The following is a 22,503-nucleotide window of genomic DNA, read 5'->3' on the forward strand; positions in this document are numbered from 1 at the left end:
TTTATAAGTAAATAACATTTTAGTAAGTACATAGTCCAAATCATGCCTTCAGGACAAATATTAATAAATAAAAATCTGTCCGGTTTTGAATACGCTAAACTTGACAGATACAAAATTTATTCAATATATTGCAAAGAACTTTGACTTTTATAACGTTTTGCACAATTTCTGAAGCAATACTTTGGAAATCCCGGATAAGTCACAACAGCTAATGTTTCCGCTTTATTCGTAAAATGAAGTAACAACAAAGATTTGGCCCATTTTTACGTTAAAAATGCATATGGTCAACGATAGAACGAAATGTGAGGTATTTTTTTTCTAATAGAAAATTTTCAATTTTTTTTATATTTTTAAATTTTTTATCAAATTTTTGTCAATTTTACTTTTACAATCATAAAGCTGCAACGATTCTTGTATTCTTATGCTTTGTAATATGCCCTATGTTTTGCGGGTCTTTTGACCAAATCATTTTAAGCGCTTTAGTTATTATTATATAAGCTTTAACTGACTTTTTGTGCTGTTTTTTCGCCTGTAGATTACATTTGCATGCTCTAATAATAAGACCACAATAATTAACAGTCTTATTGCCAAAATAAATATCGTATTTTAAATAAAAAAATAACAAAGTATGTAGTTTTGATTTGACGCAAATGTTAAATATTAATCAATTTAGACAAAGTTATGAGTTTCTTTACAAATAGTATTAGAAGCAAACTGGAATAGCACGACGTTGTTACTATTACCCAACAGCGGGAAAACAAAAACCTTTACTACAATAATTCAAACAACTATAAAATCTAAAACTGAGTTAAAATGTACTTGTATAGCTTTTAAACGCAAAAAATTTTAATATTTTAAAAATGCAAAATAAAATTTTTATGGTTCAGCCCGAGTTAAATATGTCTCTGTAAATACATTTTCCTGCTTCAATAACACTGAGCCTTATAATAAATTTTGTTAAAAATAATTACAAAATATCGTTTTCTTAATACTAATACAATTAATGGCAACTTTTCTCTTAGAACACTAATTAGTTCACTTGTAGACGCGTGTTAGTATTTGAGACTCTCAAGACGACGCTGTTATGAGCTTATTCAAACAACTAATATGGCCCCTTAATGGCAGTAATTTATAACTTTGGTTCTAAATATTAAATTTATAATAGTAATTGTATTGAAAAATCGCAACCAGTCATCAGCAAGATTTGTGGGAGGCCATTACTTTGTGAGTGGGCGTCTATCGATTGATTTGATGATGATGAAAATAAGACAATGTAGAATAAAGCACACTATATGACATGTAAATTTTTTTATCAAAAATCTTTATTTTTGTTAGTCTCGAATAATTAGGAGATCTATCGAGAATTGACATACGCTATAATTAACTAAGTACCATAGGTAATAAATGCTTAAAAATCTCGTATAGTAAATTGAGCAAGTTGTATTGCTGAATGGATGCGTCGTCCGTGTCAGTGGTTGTCGCCGCGCTGCTGCACCGCGTTGATGGTCTGCACGACGTTGATGATGACGGCATTACCGCCGTGGACGGGTACCGATGAACTGCCTCCGTGACCAGACGCGCTGGCGCCGTGGACAGCTGCGGACATGCTACCGCCGTGGACGGGTGAGAAGACGCTGTCACCGGGTTCCAACGACGCCTCGCTTTCACCATGGCTTCCATTATTGTTAGGATCCTGTAACAACAGATCCAACACTAACAATAACGCCACAACAAGTGAAATTGAGAATTAGTGAGCCACAAATAATCCTGCAACGGTATGTGTATCGCGAACCGCAGATTTATATAGGTAAGCACATTGTTCTTTATTTATATCCTTCATTTCTCAAGTGGACCAGATGGACCCCCATAGGTCCACGATAGACTTGACAGGGTTTACGTAGGCGTAGCAAAAAAATGAGAGTCCACAGGTCGAAGTGGATAAATGAAAATTTCTTTGCTTTCGATCGTGAAGAAACTGCAACTTTTAATAAAGGAAAATAATATTTTAAGATGCTTAACAACACTTATTGGTAAAAACTTGCATTTGATCTTCATAGTGATTTTCCATATTTTTGGTCAAATGTGGGAATATGGTAGAAAATAAAGCTACAGAAGGTCAACAGAAATCGGCTAAATTATGAAATTGGTCTATAAGAAAAAAAAAGTCTGGGAGCTTCTAATTTAGATAAATGATAATAGGTAAGTGGCAGCCTGTGTCAAAGCATAGCGTGAAGCAATCTACTACTGGCGTTATCTATTGGCTCCGCCCGAAGTAAAAGCATTCCGACAGATATATTAACACTGCTGCCTGGTAGCTCTACTGCGCTATCCGAAAACTATCAGACAAGTGCCAGTGACAACACATTTGTACTATGTATAAATTATTGTATGATTATTGGTGGCTTCAAAAATGTAGAACTAAGATTAATATTGCGTACCAGAAGTAAATTACAGACGTAGCAACTGTGTGTTTAAAAACCCGTGCCCTTTGACATTAGAGTACACAAACATTTGTGATCTTCTCTGATGTTCCATCAGAATTAGAAGATGAGACAGCTTCGGATGAATCTCAGACGGTGAATTTGGTCAACAATGACCTGCTACCATAGCAAATGAAAATGACTTTAGCCATTTAAGCTTCCGGATAGTACATATGGATTAATTTTGATTAATATTTATGATTATAGATAATAATTATGATTAATGATTTTTCACACATTTTTACGCATCAAATTCTGATTCATGAGAATTGGTCGTATTACAGGTGATGGTAGACAATTCGACCTAAATGTTTAATTTCATTTAAGATAAGATCTTTTCAGCCGAATTTACTTTTTATTGCTTCCTTATAGCAATCACTACATGTTTATGGTAATTATGTGTTATACTATTTTGTAAACTGTATTATCTGCACATATTTTTTCAATAGTTGGCCAATCCGGTTTTATACTTATTTTTCACTAAAGGCATACTTAGCACAAAAACATCTTTGTCTAAATAATGTTTTTATCAAATTACATGCTAAAATTTGATTTTTAATTATTTCTTTACAGACAATGATAGAATATAACAGGTACACCATACAAAATACTGCATTTCTATTAAGAATGTCTGTGAAGAATAAGATTACACCAAAAATATGACAAATTTCATCAAATTGGAACTACAGGTAATTAAGTCAATAATAGTGTTTTATTTAAGACACTTTGTAATTCGACACCGATTAGTATTTTTCTTTTAACTGTTATGTAAAATAAAGGAATGTGTTAACTGTCTCACCTGACGAGCGCTCGAGTGCGGCGATAGTTCTGCGCAAGGCGCACGGATGAGGGAGGTGGCCCTGGCAGCTGCCAGCAGGGTGGGGAGGCTGGACCCCGCGGCCGCTACATTGTTGTTCTCCGCTCCGGGTGTAGAGGGACTGCTGCTATATAATATTGTTATGTTACTTTTACAAAATTATTATTGCAAGAATAAAGACTCTAAAAGAAGTATTAGAACTTAGTTATTTCAAAAAGATAAAAGCAGTATGCGTTCAAACTTCGTAAAGCTGTAAATACGTGGGAGCAATCAACGTTTCTCCATAACAAATAAAAACAATCAAAGACATCATGCACTTGACACATTTGTCGCGGATTGTTGTTCGTACTGGCCGCCGAAAGGTTCTCGAGTGACCACCACGAAACCAGGAAACGCAGCGTAAGGGGGCCCACTACTAAGTGGATCGATGAAATAGTTGATTATGTTATAGTAGCCATCATTTTGGCGATCTTCAGGAGCGGCCTATACCTTATAGTGGGCGTTTATCGGCTGATATGAATGAACGAATGAAAGAATTAATGAATGAATAGATATTGGTCGTAGGGCACGTTCGATTCAATTGCTCATGGTATTGCCCTTTACGGATTGTAAACTATGGAAATTTCAAATAAGAAATTTTTGCATCCACCTACTAAGATAAAAAATAAAACACACAAGCACGAATTACGAGCGGAACATGCGTGTATTAATCACACCACACACCACACACCACACGTGTCTATCAGAAGGAGCGCGGAGTCAATAAAATTTGAAACTTCCCATGAAAGGTACCTGGAGATCATAATAGTTTCCAATGGGGAAGCAATTGAGAACAAAAACTCTTCCAAGTACACCTCTTTTTTCACACGGTCCAGCCAGATTACACGTATTTCAAATAACGCGGTTCACCAATAAGAATAAACACTTAAACAGCACGAATCCCCGGATATTTTTTATTTTTATTTTGAGAGTGCTTACAGAAAACGTATCTATACAAGAACAAAATACAATTGGAGTAATACAATAATATATAGTTGAAAATTTGATTTTTGTTTCATTGCTTGAATATTTTGTATTCATGGTTTAAATTTTTTTTCTACGATAATTTAAATTGTTTAAAATATTTATGTAGTACAGTTTGCATTATCGGTGTAATGCTTTGCAAAGTTTTAATGGAATAGATTTAGTTTTTTATGATGCACGATGTGTTAAAGTTGTGGATTCCGAAATTTATCAGAAGTGGGATATATTTTCTGCACGTTTTTGTAAGAAAACCATCTACCGTGTAAACAAAGAGTTGGATGTAGTTGTTGAAAGTATTAAAGATGTTTGCTTTTACAAAAACGATTCAACGGTAAACATGCGAATATTCACTTTGCGTTATTGTCGTTGTGGTCGGCGGGCTTCCGCGAAGGCGTCCAAGTACTCTCCATTGTTTCCTCTTCCTGAACCATCACATCGGGGTTCGTTGGGCTGGGGGGCTCGCTATTGTCGTAACTAAAAAAAATTGAGTTCTAAGATAATGTTTATAACAATTTCATTATTGATAAAAAAGAAACGCATTGTTTTAAACAGCGCGACTTTAATGCTAATTGTGTTATAACCGATAGTTTTAATAAAATGGTAAAGAAACAATCTAGGAGAATACCAAGGAAACCAATACTAATCTGGTGTGAAGTGTCTAGTAGGCGGTGAAATTATTACTTAGGATTGAGGTAACTAACACAGGAAGCAACCATTTCATTCTAGCGCGGTCAAATAATTAATATTAGTCGCATCCACTCCCAGGAGATGTTAACCCGGCTTTGCAAAGTCTCTCAATAGTCAGGTCAATAATATAAATAGTCAAGACGCAAATTAACCGGCGCAAACATTACATTGTTTAAGGGTGGCATATCGGATGAAAATCATAACTAAGCTATCTGTTTCCTGTTTTAGGAGTGCATTTTGAGTAAAAATCCTAACTAAGATATCTGGACCGTTCACTTAAATAACACATAGTGTACATCGATTACCGTTCCCGCCGAGTCATTTCGACGGACACGTTGTCGTATTAAAAGGTTTAAAAGCTTGTCAGCTGTCCCTTTCCGGGGAATTAAATATGTCAGCCCTAGATAGTATAGAGATGTAGGCAAAGCTCCGGCTGCAGCCGTCGAAGTGTAGTGGTAAATGCCGAGAAGCAAGTCAGAAAAGTGTTACCTGGAGGGCGGCTGGGCACCGCGCACGTACGCCGGGTTGTTGTAGATGCGAGCCGCCTGTCTACCGGCGGACTCGCGCGCCGTCCACACGCGCTCCGGCGGCGGCTTGAGGAACGGCGACGACGGCTCTGCAATGAAACATTTCCACGTCAGTTCGCTATTCTCAGCTATCAAAAGCAATGTTGTAGACCTAAATTTCTTTATACAAAATTTTTGTTGTAACACGAATCCCTACAATAATTTATTTAATTCTAATTTAGATAGTGCTTACAGAAACTCATCTATGCAGCAAGAAAATACAATTGGGACAATACAAAGTTCTTTAAACCCAACATTTGTACTAGACATCTGCGTATCTAATGTATCTACTGACGATGATTCTCAATGCAATTTCTTATAAAGAGTGCTCGTTTGTTATCAAGTACCGATGAATAATTACAAAATTTATTCGTAACTTCAATTTGTACTTTTATTTATTGTGTACTTATGGATTGATTTTTTGAATAATTTTCTTTTTGTTATAAAAATTCTTTTGTTTTTTTTTAAATACTTAAGTAAATTAAAGATCATTATTACTTCTGCGCGGTTTTTTGTAAAAACATTAAGAGTTTTCATTTTATACTATTTTTTTAAAGTTGTGGAACATGTCCCCAAATTTTTAAAAAGTCATGAGTATTTTTTTACAAAATTTATTGCTGTCTTTTCTAAGGAAAGTATCTATTATTTAATAAGAGTTGGGGACATAGTTGATCTGTTTTTAAATCCTTATATAATGGGGTAGTAATGCGGAACGCAATTTATAACTACAGGTATCAGTTTGTACTCGTCATATTGAAACAAGCGTTGCTAGTACACGATTTCCATATGAATTGTTCCCATTTTTCATGATGTGAAGATCTACAGATCTTCAATAACAAAAATTATTGGGACAACCATGGCCTGGTCATAAACGGTAGAGCTACGTAGCATTATTACGTAGAATTAATATAAAATTTATTGTTACATCATGTGCAAAAGAGTTTCCGCTATATACAATGTTATATTCCCGCCCCGTAACGGCCCTTCAAAGCTTTTTCGTGTGGAATTTTATAAAATGCATTTGCAGCCAACGTCTACTTAGTAAAAGATATATTCCAACCAAACTTCAAGTATCTAAACTCTACAGTTTCAGATATATCGTGGTGAGTAAATGGATCGGTGGGAAATTTTATTATAACAGTTTAGTGAGAAAGTTCTTTCGCAATTTGTTTGAAAATTGGAGTCATATTTTTTAAAATTTTATTTACGTTTAACTATAAGACATAAGTGTCTATTTGTTATATAGCTATTTGCTATTTTGCAGATAGTGGCGTAATACCGTTGCTATGTACATGCAATGCTATATACAAAAACGTGGCAAGTTATTTTGACAGTCCTCTCTTGAATATTAACTTGACACTGCACAGAGAATTACAAAATAAGTACAATTTTGATGGTAAACTAAAAACATATCAAACAAAAAGGCGGAGTAGCAGATTCTGCGCAACGAGCACAAGCGCGGTAATGACGGATATAAATAAATGGTTGATTTTCATCCGATGGTAACATGTGTTGCTGCTAAGTCCCCTGAACAGTATCGGATATAAATAAATCTATCTAAACAAAGTGTATTAACCCGGGAAGTCTAGATTCAATGTCAGTAAATGTGTCCTCAGCCCTTTATAACCGTTGCTCGCAAAAGTCTATTTCCTAACATTTGCTAATTTCTATTTCAATACGCTTTTCAGAATCTTGGTAAGCAATGCACATTGCGTCTTACTTAATTTAGACATATTTGTTCTTTAATGATTTTCTACTAAACTTTATACATTAACGATGAATCAGAACTTTACTGGAGAAAATTTTGAAGAAAACTCTTGTTAGGACCAGCATTTACTGAAGTGTAATATTCCAAATAAACTTTAAATTAAAAATTCGTAACATCACAGTAACTAATAGTTTTCACTTCAAAGACAAAAGAGAACATAATTTGAGAATATATAAGAGATGTAAAATGGAATGGTATGGAATATTGAAAATTGCGTACGAAACATTCAAATTGTTTGCTAAAGCAAGTCGTGGTAAGTCAAATTATAATTTTATAAGTCAACAAAGTCTTACTTAAATTATAATGTTGAGACAGTTTCAAAGCTAATGAAAATAAATATCGAAACTCGTTGATTATAACCAAATAAAATGTATATTAAAAGAAAAAATACTGGCAAATTGACAAATTATACAGTAATTACGAGTAAAACACTTGAGGCGATGATATTTATTTACCAACACTGCACTGTACAGCAAGAAACAGGCGTAAAATGAGTCATGTATAACTTTAAAACAAAAGACAATACTGTAGTGTGTAGAAAAAGTAACAACGCCATCTATTGTCAACTAGCTAATGTGTACTAAAAATATTAAAAAGTGATAAAAGGGCAATAAGGTTAAGAAGGAAGCGGATTGTAATTATAAGGCCTCGTAAATGTAAGAATGTATGTAGAAATAAAAGTAATTAAACGCCGAAACTCTGAAACGTTTTCTTGTCCAAAATACCGCAATGACTGTACACGAAGGTTTTTGACAAGTTTGTCCCGATGATTACTTATTGCTCTAACACGTGGTCGATTATGATGGGCCTCGTAAGAAAACTCAAGGTCACCCTGAAAGCAAGGAAGATGGCTACGGCTATGCTCGGAGTTTCGCTGCGAGATGGAATCAGGAATGGGGAGATCCACAAAAGAACTTAGGTCACCGAAGTAGCTCGAAGAATTGCACGTCTAAAGCGGGTAGAGCATATCGTGCAAGCGAACGCTGTTAGGGCCGAAAGGTTCTCGAATGGTGATCACGAGACGAAGTAAGCCAAACAATTCTAGGTGGATTGATGATGTAGTCAAGATTGCGAGATGTCACTGCATACGAGAAGCGTAAAACCAGTCATCGTAGCGATTTTTAAGAAAGGCCTATGCCTTGCAGTGAGCGTCTATCGGGAGAAATAATGAATATGATATAAAAAACATACCATCATCACTGGGTTGATAATCGGAGTGATGGTTGGGCAGCGCCTCGCTGGACGTAGTGGGGGGCGGAGAGAAGGGCGGGGCTGCATTGTACACGGAATTGTAGGGCGGCGGCAGCTCCGGCGCGCTAGCCGGCACGCCACGTTCGCACCGGGACTGCATCGACGTGCTGGTGGCTGGAGTAACAACGTTTATTATCAATAACCTGTTCATTACAAGAAAAATTAAATTCAACCACGTTAAATATTCTAACACTAAGTAGCGCACTGCCGATCATCTAAAAGCAAATAAATAATGTAAAGATATGACTAACAAGAAAATAAGAAAAGTTTAACGGCCGTTGGGGCCGACGACCAAGAACCGGTAGACGCGGCGTGGGTAGGTTCTTCATTAGGTGGACCGACGACATAATCAAGGTCGCGGGAAGTCGTTGGATGCGTGCAGCGCGGGACCGATCACCGTGGCGATCCTTTGAAGAGGCCTACGCCTTGCAGTGGACATCTATCTATCGGCTTATGATGATGATGATATACAAGTTAAACAACTCTTAACACAAAATTCATTATTAATAAAGACACGTGGACAAAATGGATTATAATCATAAACTTTATATAAAAGTAATAATTTATCACACGATTGGTATTTTATTATAATAATGGAATCAAACTTTTTAAGAAAATGTCTTATGATGGATCGAAACTATTTAGTTGTAATTGAGAACAAATTGGTAACGGATGTTAGTAAGAACTTTAAGAACTCGAGGAAATTTATCTAGGTATGCTGTAAAATATCCTTTTGCATTGGTGAAGTCTTCGTGAAAATAATGATTTAATTATTAATTCTATACATGAAAAATACTTACATGCAAGAACTTTCAAGGTGTCCGGATGTTTAAGCACATACCACACGATGACGCAGAAAATCATCAGTATGATAAAGCATGCCAGGGCGATCAGCACCCATCCGTAAAGAGGGAAGCCGTCACTCTCGGCTCCGACGCTCCGTGGTACACATTCAGAGTTGACATCCTCCACCAACCTGCCAACAATATAAATATCAACCTAATGCAAGCGAAGAATTAACTTAACGGGTATTATCGACGAGTAACAGTTCCAGCCGACGTCGCCTTGTGAGGGCAGAGTCTGGTCACTCCATTGAGCGTCCGTCGAAAGTAAAAGCTCTAGTGGCTTAAGCCAAGACTCCCAAGAGACCTTCGAGGTTCGCTACCTTTAAAAAGAGCTCGCAAGCTGAGCGCCCTCTGCGCCCTGCCCCGCGGAATTAGTAAATGCCACTTAGCACAGTAACTCGGGTCAAAAAAAACCCAAATTAAGTTAGTGTCGCCGCGTACGAGTAATAAATATGGCGAGCGGACCGCCTCCTATCTTTTTCCGCGACCGGAAAACCGGCTACTCACAGAAATGCGAGATGGATCATACAACGAGAAACACAAGTACAAATCTTAATTTTAAATAATCTAACTAATGATTAACTTTTTACTCATTCCCATGGTTTAACTTCTTTTTTAAATTACCTTGTTTTTATTTAATATCAACTCTGATAGCACAAAAATAAACCCGGGTGGTTTCGTGATGTACTATGTAGTATGAAAATTTTTTTAACTCTTCTTTGTAATGTTAAACAACATGTTAATGATATATTAAGGGGACCAGAAAGAACAACGAAATTTTAACAATAAATGTACACGAATCGCCTAGTTCAAAAGTTGTGTTCCACTAATTATTTGGGTACCTGCGAGTCTTATCTGTGAACAATAGTCACTTTATGTTTAAAGAAGGGTAATTAAATAGATTGGTTCATAGAACTTTTCTTAATTCTTTAGTTGTACATCGTTTGCTCTTATTCATATGCTCGTCTATTTACTTACAGCTGTACTCAGTTTAGCTACTCAAGTCCAATGTAGAATAAAAGTATGGATACTTCAGAAGTATCGTTTCACCCCTCGGCACTCTGTACGGATCACGCGATCTGTTCATTGCAAAACATGACCATATAAGGAAAACGATCGAAGCGCGTGCTATGCGACTCGCCGCTACCTCGCCCGTCCACTAAAGTTATCACTGTCCACGAAAGTTGGCACTTATCGATATTTTTACTCGATGCAGTATCGGTCGTAAAATATCGATACTTACTCGTATCAAACCTTTTTTGGAAAATTTAGAACAAGAAAAATAGAAATCGTTACAAATTGTAATACACTTTGAAAATATATTATTTAAAGAATTAATAAAGAAAACACAGTTTTTGCGGTATCCCAAAAATTTTTTTTTTAAATTTGGCTGTTAAACGACTTCTATTTTTTTATTAGCATTTGACCAACTGCAAGTTGTTTATGACGTTACCAAAAATCGAAATCTTTATTGCCGGTTTCTTTTCCACAATTAGACCCGCAGGTCGGCTTTGAGATATCTTCTTTAATGATTTACTTTTAATTTTTGTATCGCCTTCTCACATTTATTTACATCTTGTCTATACAAAATTAGGACTAGAATGCAAAAATATAATACCAGCTTGTAGGTATCGGTCAAAAGCAAAAGTACTCATATACTATTTTCTAACTAATCCGACTGAGAATCCCACGCCTGAACATTTAGCTGTCTTACTGCATTTTGCATCCACTTTGTAGTAGTAATTTTTTGCACTACATTTCTAATTTACTATATTAGTTTTAAGATAGATTGGAAAATATGTTGTGTGTATTTCTTTTCCACAGCTTTCCTAATTAATATTAAAATTTTACTTAATAAAAATTAGTCATTTCGATCTTATTCCAAAATATAAATAAAAAAAGCAGTTAGATGATACAAGAAGCCATGTAGTTTAGTTTGAGAAAAAATCATGAACTACCCTAACCAAACAGTTACATGATGCCATTAAGTTCTTTTAATAGGAATCGGATATTTAAAAAAATCATTAATTATCAAATTGCTGAAAAGGTGTGAAATACATAGGTATTGTAGTCTTCTATACCAGGGCCATGTTTGAACCACCCGTGGCGTTAGACCTTGTACATACACATATACTATTTATCATAGATATGAAAAGGAAATCTCTCATCCCAAAAGACTTTTGTCGATGCGATTGTCTAATAGTTATTCAAAAACGATAATTTATTTTGTATTCAGGTAGCCAATACAGCGCAAGAACATAGGATAGAAAACAAACCTTGTAACATATACGTCACGTATGCTACAAGGCTTGTTTCGTGCATTTAAGCTTTTAAACATTTTGCAGTGGGTTATGGAAATACTAATAATACGTGTCTTAAATAACGAACAACGTAATAGTCTTTCTATGAATTACGCTCAAAAAGTAGACGCCAAATTAAGATCAAACGAAACAGAAATTTCGATTTATCACATGATCCGTGCATTAATTTGAACTTACCCGTTTTGGCAAGGACCGCAGTCGGCAACAGACTTGATGCATGCCGATGGTGGAGGACGGAATTCTCGATGAAGGTCCTCACAGCTCAGACACTTGCGGCAAAACAGCAGCGCGGGCTCGCAATAAAACCCGTCGGGGCAGTGGTCCTCCACTTGGCAAGACGTCGACTGCGACACTCCGCTACTGACCAAACACAGGCACAAAGCGGCCGTCAACGCCGCTAGTGCCCTGTAAAATAAAAATAAACTTTGTGTTTATATAAATATGATATTCACCTAAATACTGGTTCACCACGGTTTCCCTGGGGTAATCATGACGCTTAGAGACTTAAAATACACTTGAAGTAAAAGCCAAGTAGAGGTCAGTTAGTAATTCGGATTTTACGAAATTCCATTCGCGTCCGGGGAGTTGAGGTAGGCCTTCATAAAAATTCGTAATAACCATATACGTTTTAAGTATAAACTTTGCCTCGATATTTTTTGGAATGTTAAAAATTACCAACCACAGATTTTATGAAAATACAAAAGACTGAGCCGGCTACGCATAGCAAGCGTAGGGCAGCGGCTTCATATATATTTCTTTAGAATATGCGCAGTAAAATTAAATGTGATAAACGATAAATTTTCCTGTCGTAGAGAACGAGCGCTACGTACTAATGTAGACCTTGCGACCTATATTCTTAATTAATTTTCCAGGATATTCTCTGTTGATAATGCACATTTTCAATGACAAATGTTGCATTTATCAGTAGAAATGATTCATAAAAAGTATATTAGACCACTATATATCTATGCGTCGTAAGATGTGTATATTTTACAACTTGTAAATATATTTGACCTTCATAACGATACTAATACGTGGTCACTCACGACGGTCCTCATAAGAAGGCTCAAGGTCACCCAGAGAGCAACGGAGAGACGTATGATCGGAGTTTCGCTGCGAGATCGAATCAGAAATGAGGAGATCTTTAGAAGAACCAAGATCACCGATGCAGCACGAATAATTGCTCGTATGCTCGTGTAGTAGGACCGATGGCTGTTGAAGCTGAAAGGTTATCGAGATGCGTCTATGAGCCAGTAGATGCAGCGTGGGTAGGGCCCCCCGCTAGGTGGACCGACAACATAGTTAAAGTCGCGGGAAGTCGCTAGATGCGAGCAAAGCAGGACCGGTCATCGTGGCGATCTTTTGGGGAGGCCTATGCCTTGCAGTGGGCGTCTATTGTCTAAAAAGAAGAAGAAAAAGAAAGATACTAATTAAAGTACTCAGATATTTTATTTTGTTTTTGGTGGTAACTAGATGAATAATATGAAATGATATGTTTGTGAAAGTGCCTATATATTATACATTAATAGGAGATTAAATGTCAATACGTTTAAAAATAACCAGCTCTGTAAATAAATTATTTTCAAACATCAAATCGCAGTGTTATTTTAAGTCCAATTCTATAACACAAATATTTATTTAAAATAATTAAACTTCATCGATATTAACATAAAACAGTTAATTAAATGGAGTTAATGAATAACAATATAATATTCGTAATACGTAACCTTCAAAGCTATCCCGACAAAGTTACGATATAGAATCACTACATACTGGTTCCAAGAGAAACGCGTCATAAAATAAACTACGCAATACATGAGTAACGCCTATCTTAAGGTCAAATTAACATGGAAAAATGCATCCAGTTACTTGAATAACAAAGAAATCGAACAACGAATGAGACGGGCATCATTTCATATTCTGAGGCACAAAGAATACAAAGCTTAAATTTGTTAATCACTATGCTGCTAATTGACCTCTATATATACATATTATATATGTGTAACTGGAGAAATATCGCAGAATTCAGTGGGTTGATAGCGTATTTGATCCGAGGTTGTTAGTGTCTTTTTTACTATGTATATTACGCATAGTAACAAAATATATATATATTAATAAATAATAATATAAATCAACATTTTATTATCATTTACGTCATGGTCATCACCAATTATGCATTGTTGCAAATTTGCGGCTGGCAACAAGCTACGTAAAGATTTATGACCACAGCAACATTGTATTAAGGTTCAAAGATTTAGTGTCGTAAGCAAACGGTTGTACCTACATCGAACGCATCTACTTAGTCGCCAACGATGACGCATTCAATTCGGCGATAACAGCCCGATCTCAAACTCAGGTTGCATTATCTCATTAATATTGTCCTGTATAAAACTGATATGAACTATAAATAAAAGCTTTATTGTAATTATGCGGTGTAGATTAAAAGAAGAAATATAATTACGCTTAATTAGAAACATACGAATACATACGCGCAATCACCTTTTATCTATGATTAATTTGTAATTATTTAAAATATTACTATAAGTATCAAATTATTTATTATTAAAAATTTACTACAAAATAAATTAAATTGCATCATACACACATCCTTATCGCTAATAATGTTGCTCTTCTAGGCGACCATTGCGAATCAGTTTTGTATGAGAACATAATTAAATAATTAATAAAATATTATGTAAAGGATGTTTACCATTTGTTGTGTGCAGTCTCACGGTCATTATGAGTAAAGATATTGATTTACTACCCGTCATAGTAAGCTAATTATGAAAAATATGAAAACCTTATACAGTGAGCAATGTAGTATATTGTATACCGTTTATTTTCTGTAATGAATGATTGGTTATAGGTGTAAAAGTTTTAAAACGGGGGAATGTATATCTTTGCCAATTAATATACAGAACACCCAATTAAATAATTAATGGTTTTATGAGACATTAAAGTTTAAGATTTATTTTAATTTAAAAAAATTAGTTTATGAGGAAAAAAAATTACTAAACAAAAATGTATTGATTTTAGATTTGATTTATTTTTATTTCTTTTATATGGCTTCGTTGAAAACGATGGATAAAGCTTAATTAAATAATAAGCAGAAGTAATTTAAGTTAATAATATATATCAATACAGATTTCACAAACACGGTGACGTAATGCTAACATTTATATATATTTTATACCTTTTTAGAAAGCTGTACAAAAGAGAAATACACTTTCATTTGTCGTAGTTAATGAAATCACTTAATATCAGTTTTTTTACGTTTATGAGGTTTTAAATAATCTATTCAGATTTAGCAATTATTTAGCAATACGAGATTGTTTAAAGTTTCAAGAACAGGCAAATATTAATTAAATGAATTTTTTTATTAACGGGTATTTTTATAGAAAAATAAAAGGTTGATATTTCTGTTATCATCAATTTTTAGATAGGGTTTACTATATATTAAATGAAGTTATGCATTCACATATTTAAAGCTTTTACTTTATATTTCCCCTCGACATGATTTTTTAGCCCAAATGCAATTCTCTCGCTTTCAGAAGCCGTAATTCTCATTCTCTTTTGATACCTGTAATATCTTTAATTAATTTATTTATTGACATACACGTAAGCCAGCATATAATCGAGCTTTAACCATAAAAAAAAACATTCGATTCATATTTCCTTAAATTTCAATAATTACATCAAATAACATCAATCAATAAAATAAATTTGTTTCAATATAGTAAACATTTGAATGAATGATTCGCCAAAAGACCGCAATTGATTGTTGACTGCTGCCGCATTCAAGTTCAAATGTTGTTCTGGGAGGGGGAGAGGGGGAGATGAGTCATAACCGCATAACGACAAGGACAACCAACAACAGACAGCCTCAACCGGGACCCTTTGTGACACTATTGTCAAAATTAAAAATTATCGCTCTAAATAAAGATGAGTCTTTTGAAAAATTACAACATTGTATATTACGATATTTAAAAACCGACATGACCAATTATAAATGAAAAAAAATTGTGCAGTAGCAACAGAAATTTAAACAAAGTTTAAATAACGATGTGGAGTTGATTTTATAATCGATATGCTTCCTGAATAAACAGACTAATATTATTAATAAAAAATTACATAGTTACTTTACTTTTTTTAAGTATTTACTCGATCTAAATACAGCACGCGATACATTAAATAACAAAAATCAGCAAGAGGATAAAATAGCTCATTTAACAAAAGTAAAACACGAGTAATACAGGCATAAGCATAGGTGCGCAAAATAAATAAAACAACGCTAAGAGAGCGAAGTACGGAACTGTACGCGAGAGAGTAGCGCTTACGACTCGTCGATCTGCTTATTCACGATACTATTTTAATTTATTCTAAATCCACACGTGTCCTTTACTCGAGTCTCTGGGCTTAAACCGAACATGATGCAATCGCTTCTGACGAAAACTAACGAAATCAATAATTACAATTATGTATCCATATAATTGTAACAATGAAATAAATGTTTATTTATTCTTTCTAATAAGCTTTGAGCATCTTCGAAAAGTCAAAACATTAAGAAATATTCACACATATTTTCATACACAGAACGCCAGATTCGAGATATTAATTCTATCGGGAAGAACCTGGCAAGAAACTCGATAATTACTCTTTTCGAGGCGAATTTTACTTGTCTTATTCTCACGTGAAAATGAGCATAACACTAATCTACTACATAATGTTTAATATAATAATATATGCCCTATTGATCAATTCTGCCTTAACATAAGCTCTGAATGTTTGCACGGATAAATTGAAATCTGCTTCAGGGATTTTATTATAGAAATGTATATATATTCCCAAAAAGGAAGAATCAACTTTATCTTAACGACAATTTTTGTTACAAGCATATTTTTACTTCTCAAATGAAAAGGATTATGTTCTCTGTTTTTATGGTAATTAGTATATTATTATACATACGGAAGATATTATTATAAACCAACTGTGCCCGCGACTTCGTCCGTGTGGAATTTATCAAAAAAGATTTATTTAATAAGTTATTTGTTTAACAATTTTCTAAAATCAAAGTAGCCTAAGTTAATCCTTATTAGATCAGCTACCTGTCTATATACATTCCGTCAGAATTTGTGGAGCTATTTCAAAGATTAACCGGTATTAATATCGCAAACAATTTTTTAAAACCCGTATTCAAATCATAAATAGCACTGAGCTAAATCATGTCCTACCTTAAAATTTATAATCAGAAACATGAGCTTATGCAGGTGTGTTACGAAGTTGTGACAGCAAACAGTAAATCAAGGATATTAAATAATAATGAACCTTCAAAGTAATTAATACTTTTAAATAGGCTATATGCATCAAAGTTAGAAAATAATAACTTAAATAGGAATAAAGGTAATTGGAAACAGGTTTAAATGCTCCAGAGGAGTAAATATACATTTACATATGTCATCTAATATATAAAACAACCACTGGCATCCATTACATCACTGGTATTACACGTAAAAGCTTCAAAAGGATGAACGTATAGATTGTCTGCTGTGAAATAATGCATGGTACACTGCATCCAAAGTCCAAGGGCAGAAATATTAAACAACAACGTAATAATCATATAGTAATAAAAAAGCGTTTTTAAAATTTTTGATTACTACATACTAAAATTAATTATTGTTTACTATCTGTCCCTGTGGACTTTGTACTGCCAGAAGCTATTGGCCTGTCGCTTTCTTATTGAAAAAATATCACTTTATATAGCGAGCTTTAAAAATGAGCTATCTATTGACCACTACAAATCTTTTTTTCTATCTACATCCAATCACCTGTGTATAAAAAAAATGCATTTGAAGTAACCGTAAAAGTGTTTCTAAAAAAGAATCTGTTTGATAATTAAAACTTAAAAATACCTAACGCATTGTCTAAGCCAAAAATTGAAATAAAAATTCTAGGAAATAATTATATTACGTAAAACATGAAATTTAAAAAAGTCGAAATATTTACTACTTACCGGCACCGAAAAACACATCACCATTTTTAATTTTAAACCCATAAGCAAGAAAACTGACTATCACGAATCGATCCCAAACAAGTTAGAACATGTCATTATTATAACCAGACAGATTTGTCCCTGTTTACCTGCGACTGCTAGTTACATTTTTTTAAGATGGGAAAAGAATAAAGGGACGCCGAAAGTGGTCGCTGCAAGTGTAAACTTGTTAAGCCTAGTTTCAAAACGAAGTGCATGTCGTTAAAAATATATTTATATTTATTAATGGTTATTTTCATGATATATATATTTATACGTATACAGATAACTGTTTAATATTTTATAATTAAGAAACTATCTAGATGTTTACGTAGAAAGATATAACAATCTTGTGTCTAGTAATATTTACTTAATTTTAATCGATAAGTACTTAAAGTTCATACATCCTTAAAACTCGATTTATCATCTCGGCATTTAACCATAGCAGATTGATCACATAATACATAAATGCTTAAAAATAAAGTAGACATTAGGTAGAACTAATGAAAATTAAATAATTATGTTTACATTGGGTCCTCATAATAATACTTCAACCGATAGACGCCCACTGCAAGGTATTGGCCCCGCCCAAAGTTCCCCACAACGACCGGTCTTGCGCTGCCTTCATCCAGCGACCATGACTTTGCCGTCATATCGGTTTATTATATAGAATTAATTTTATATACAAAGTGAAAACAATAAAACGTCTTATTTCCAATTATTAAGATTTATTGTTCCACATAATCACCTATCATATAAACATTGGTCAACCAAAAGACATATGTATTTTATTTATTAAAATTTAAATATCTGTACAATATTTTTAAGACAATTTTTCGAAATATTTAAGATATTTTGCATTTATGAATGTGATCGCATTATTCATTATAGTATCAGATAGTACAAGTTTAGTTACAATAACACAACGAATATGACGAAGGATTTTAAAAATTAATATTGAACATCGATTCGCAAACTAGGTATTCTCATTGTCAATAACCTTGAAGCTTATTATTAGAAACACAAATATCAATGTGGGAGGCCAAAGTAAAGTACCGTGCCTGTACCATCTCTATACCTTTATTGAAATATTAATCTTATAAAACTATGCAAACACATGTATAGTTTACTTCTGGGAACATTCAAAATTATCATTAAGGATATTATCAGTGGGAGTATTGTCTATTTATCGATGATATGAAACAAATTAAATCTAGATACTTAACGTAACCTCATCTTAGAATCCTTCTGGTGCTTCATGAGTAAACATTACAAGGTCACACTGAGATTGTCAAGCATATATAGACTCCAAAAGATTTTAATCAATTTGTTTATTATTAAATCTTAAAATGGCAAATAAACTACTACAGACTAAAAATCGATTTTATTTGTAACAGCATATTTGAGAAAACATAATAAAAATAGACTTGTTTTTTTTATTTCAACGGAAATAATAACTATTGAGTTTCTGACCGGCTCTTCTCAACAGATCAGCGTTCCGAGCAGATAGTAGCTAGTAAGCTAATCGTCAAAGTTCAATATCGTCTGTAAATGACTATTTAAAAAAAGATTTTGAATTTAATTTTCAATATAATCATTTACAGATCCGGCGGATTAAGGATAACAGGACGAAGATGGTGCTTAGCTTTAACCGCAAAATTTTAATAGCAAAGCTGCTATTAAAATTAGGTTAGGTTATTGGGGGCTGTCTCGGGAGCTTCAGATCAGGGATATATATCTTAATTATCGGATCGGAAGATCAACCTAAACTTTCATCGCTTGGACGGCATAAAGCGACCTGGCGGTGCAAGAGCCACCGAAAAGGAACCTCGGCTTAGGCTGTCACAAAGGGTCCAGAATCACGATCCAAGGACGCCCGGGACAAAAGGGACTTGAATTGCTGCTCAAGTGGCACTTGCAGATTCTGTTGGTACGCGAGGAGACATTCGATTCCTCAGAAAGTCTCATGCTGTGCATACATGTCGTATACCTCCTATACCAGATCGTTATACTACACTGCTTTAACCACGTCAAGGATAATGAAGAATATCCTTCATAATGCAGTAAAAACATTCCGTACAGATGTGTTTCGGCGAAAATAACAAACTGTTCCAGAATATGGATTTCTCAGGCTTCATAAACGTCCCAATGCGGTCTAGAACGAATCTTTCTTATATTTTCTGTGGGCTTGGACTGTTTTAAAACTCTATGACATCCGCGTTCTTACATTGTTAAAGATATAAATCGATATTTGTATGATAGGGGGCAGTAAAAGTTTGATCATGTTGTTGGTTATTTCATCGAAGCCCGAAGTTTTGATGGGGTGAGACTTTTGCAGCACAATCTCATAAAAAAATACAAACAATACAATAAATATTAAACACAAAAGCGCAATTCGCAGTCATATCACATACCGCTACATAAATCGATGATGAAGACATTACACAAATAGTTTTTATATACAAATAATCTACTTAATTATAATAATATATATATACATATATGAAAATTCAACTTATGTACTGACTCATCGCCATATCTCTGAAATTTCTCTTGAAAATTGGGTAGGATTTTTTAACCGTTAATGTTTTTAAGTGATTTTACCCGCGTGGGGGTGCGGGGACGTTCATTACGTTTGACCTTATAACACAATTACACAATACGTATAAGTACTTCTATTTATGTATATAAATATGTATAGAAACACTTAAATATAACGGAATATTATTAATAAAGGTCATAAAGAAGTAATAAGTATTAAGGACAAAATACAAGTAATAAGGAGGTAGGCATATAAATGATCGAATGAAAATACACCATTCTGATCTCGATGCCTTTTTTTTAGACGAGGGAATACGGTGAGTCATGCTTTTGTGCCTAGCACGAGTTGTTACGAACATCTATAGTCGACCGACCCCGAACAACCCCGCACATATTTCTCTAAAGCGCTCGCGCAGAAATGAGACGAGAGGGAACATTGGTCCACGATAATGACGCAATATTTATTATACATTGCCAATGTATTTTATAAAAAGGGCCGAATTATAAATTTCAAATAACTAGTTTGGATTATATCGTTTGTTACATATAGTATAAATTTAAGGTCGATGGATCTTGATAAGAATTTACCTTTTTACATTAAAACCTCAATTTTCCAGTTTTCTTCTTTAATCCTTAAATTGGCAAGTGAGGTACCTCCAGTATAAAAAATTCACTATAGTTAAACCCTTTTAGACTGTCAGAGAAATTGAACAGAATCTTCTATTAATAATAAGTCACATTTTCTGTAAATCTGCACAAGAATTGGCTGATATATTTTAATCTTTTGAAGTAATTGCATCGAATTCAATAGAAAATATAAATAGATAAAAGAAACTATTATAAAATGGTCGCTCAATATTAAAAAAAAGTATCCACTGACAAGTTTGAACATAAATAAATAATCAATTTCTTTCAAGTTCTCAAAATTGTAATTACTTAATTATAAATGTAAGCGGTTGTTTATTCTGCGAGAAAAATAAATTAACATAAAATTAATTGAAGGCAAAAATTTTATTAAATTCTTAATATTAATCAAAGAACTTTACGCAGAGACATGCCCAAACTTGTTTTATTTAATAAAAATATCTGCTAAAACTGCAAAATGATTTATAAATAATCAGAGTACAGATTTTGCCATTTGATTTAAAAACAATTATTTTTTTAATTTCTTAAATTAGTCTATAAAAAGTACTTACTGTGTCATATTCGTATTTAATTATCCAGAAGAAACAACAATTATCGCCAACTGTTTTAACACAACTGCTTGAAAATATTAGTTAACACTAAAAACACGGAAAGAAATATTTCAGAAGGCACATGCAAACACTGTGAACTCAACTCACTAAATGACATATGTAATCTAACTTTATCGTCAAAATTGAATTTTGAAAAACATCAAACAGGTTGTGTACCTTATACAGCCTGTTTGATTTTTACGGACAAGTCACAACATGTATTCAGTTTGTTGTGCTTGTTTATTAGCATAGGTTAGAAAGAGTAAGAATGACAACAAAGCTTACTACAGAGAATTTAAGAGCTACGAATAATCACATTAGCTCTGTATTTGTTGGAAGATATAAAAATAATCGGGGAATTGAAAATTATGCTATTGAAAATGCTAAAGAATTCTTAATTTTTTTATTTACAGTGACGGTAAAAGTTTGTTCAACTTATAAATAAGATAAGGCCATGTTTTGAAACATAGTCCTGGTTAATGAAACATGAAAAAAATAAATTATATCATCATCGTCTAGTATTATATATGTGATTAGTGATAGTAGTTAATAAGTAATAAAAATTTTCAATTTATTGTCTACTTGTAGATAACAAATTTTAGTTAGACGAGGACCTCTTTATTTTTAATTTAGCTGTATCTGTATGTTGGTACAAAAACATCTTAAATATTTTATTTTTATTGAACAAATTACATGGTTCTAAATTAATGAAATAGTGATCCGTAAGCAGTATTTATTTAATTCGGTGTTAATAATTGTTAACTATTTATAAAAAAAATGCAATTCACGAAAAATAGATGTTATTATTAATTTGTATTTAGGTAAGTACTTAGATTTACAAACTCCGCCATAATTAAAAACTAACCACTAAAATTTCTAAAATCGATAAAAATATTATTTTATATTATTCCAGTCAAGTTTTCTATTTCAGATAAGAAATT

The 22,503-nt window shown here is 33.6% G+C and overlaps 1 protein-coding gene across 2 annotated transcripts; it reads right to left on the bottom strand.

Moving 5' to 3' along the window:
- Window positions 1-308: 308 nt before the first annotated feature.
- LOC137928785 (uncharacterized) lies at window positions 309-21,734 on the bottom strand. Of its 2 annotated transcripts, none has more exons than XM_068771756.1 (8): window positions 21,524-21,734; window positions 11,936-12,163; window positions 9,393-9,568; window positions 8,533-8,706; window positions 5,497-5,623; window positions 4,672-4,794; window positions 3,280-3,421; window positions 309-1,693 (listed from the first exon to the last, which is right to left on the bottom strand). In XM_068771756.1, exons 1-8 carry the CDS (start codon window positions 21,529-21,531, stop codon window positions 1,469-1,471), a joined length of 1,203 nt encoding a protein of 400 aa, XP_068627857.1. In that variant the 5' UTR covers window positions 21,532-21,734; the 3' UTR covers window positions 309-1,468. The 2 variants fall into 2 exon arrangements, with proteins under 2 accessions (XP_068627857.1, XP_068627856.1); XM_068771755.1 differs by having other exon boundaries at window positions 3,280-3,424.
- Window positions 21,735-22,503: the final 769 nt, after the last annotated feature.

Source organism: Battus philenor, unplaced genomic scaffold (genome assembly GCF_028537555.1).
Source record: "Battus philenor isolate CCGP_79_NKW_IND1 unplaced genomic scaffold, ilBatPhil1.0.hap1 SCAF_4, whole genome shotgun sequence".
Taxonomy (NCBI): domain Eukaryota; kingdom Metazoa; phylum Arthropoda; class Insecta; order Lepidoptera; family Papilionidae; genus Battus; species Battus philenor.

Bases quoted from the DNA above. Each gene is read 5' to 3' on its own strand.
- LOC137928785 (XM_068771755.1), bottom strand. The intron at 4,795-5,496 runs GTAACACTTTTC...AATTTTTTTTAG, and splicing joins GGTGCCCAGCCGCCCTCCAG to TTACGACAATAGCGAGCCCC. The intron at 3,425-4,671 runs GTGAATATTCGC...AATATTATATAG, and splicing joins CACAACGACAATAACGCAAA to CAGCAGTCCCTCTACACCCG.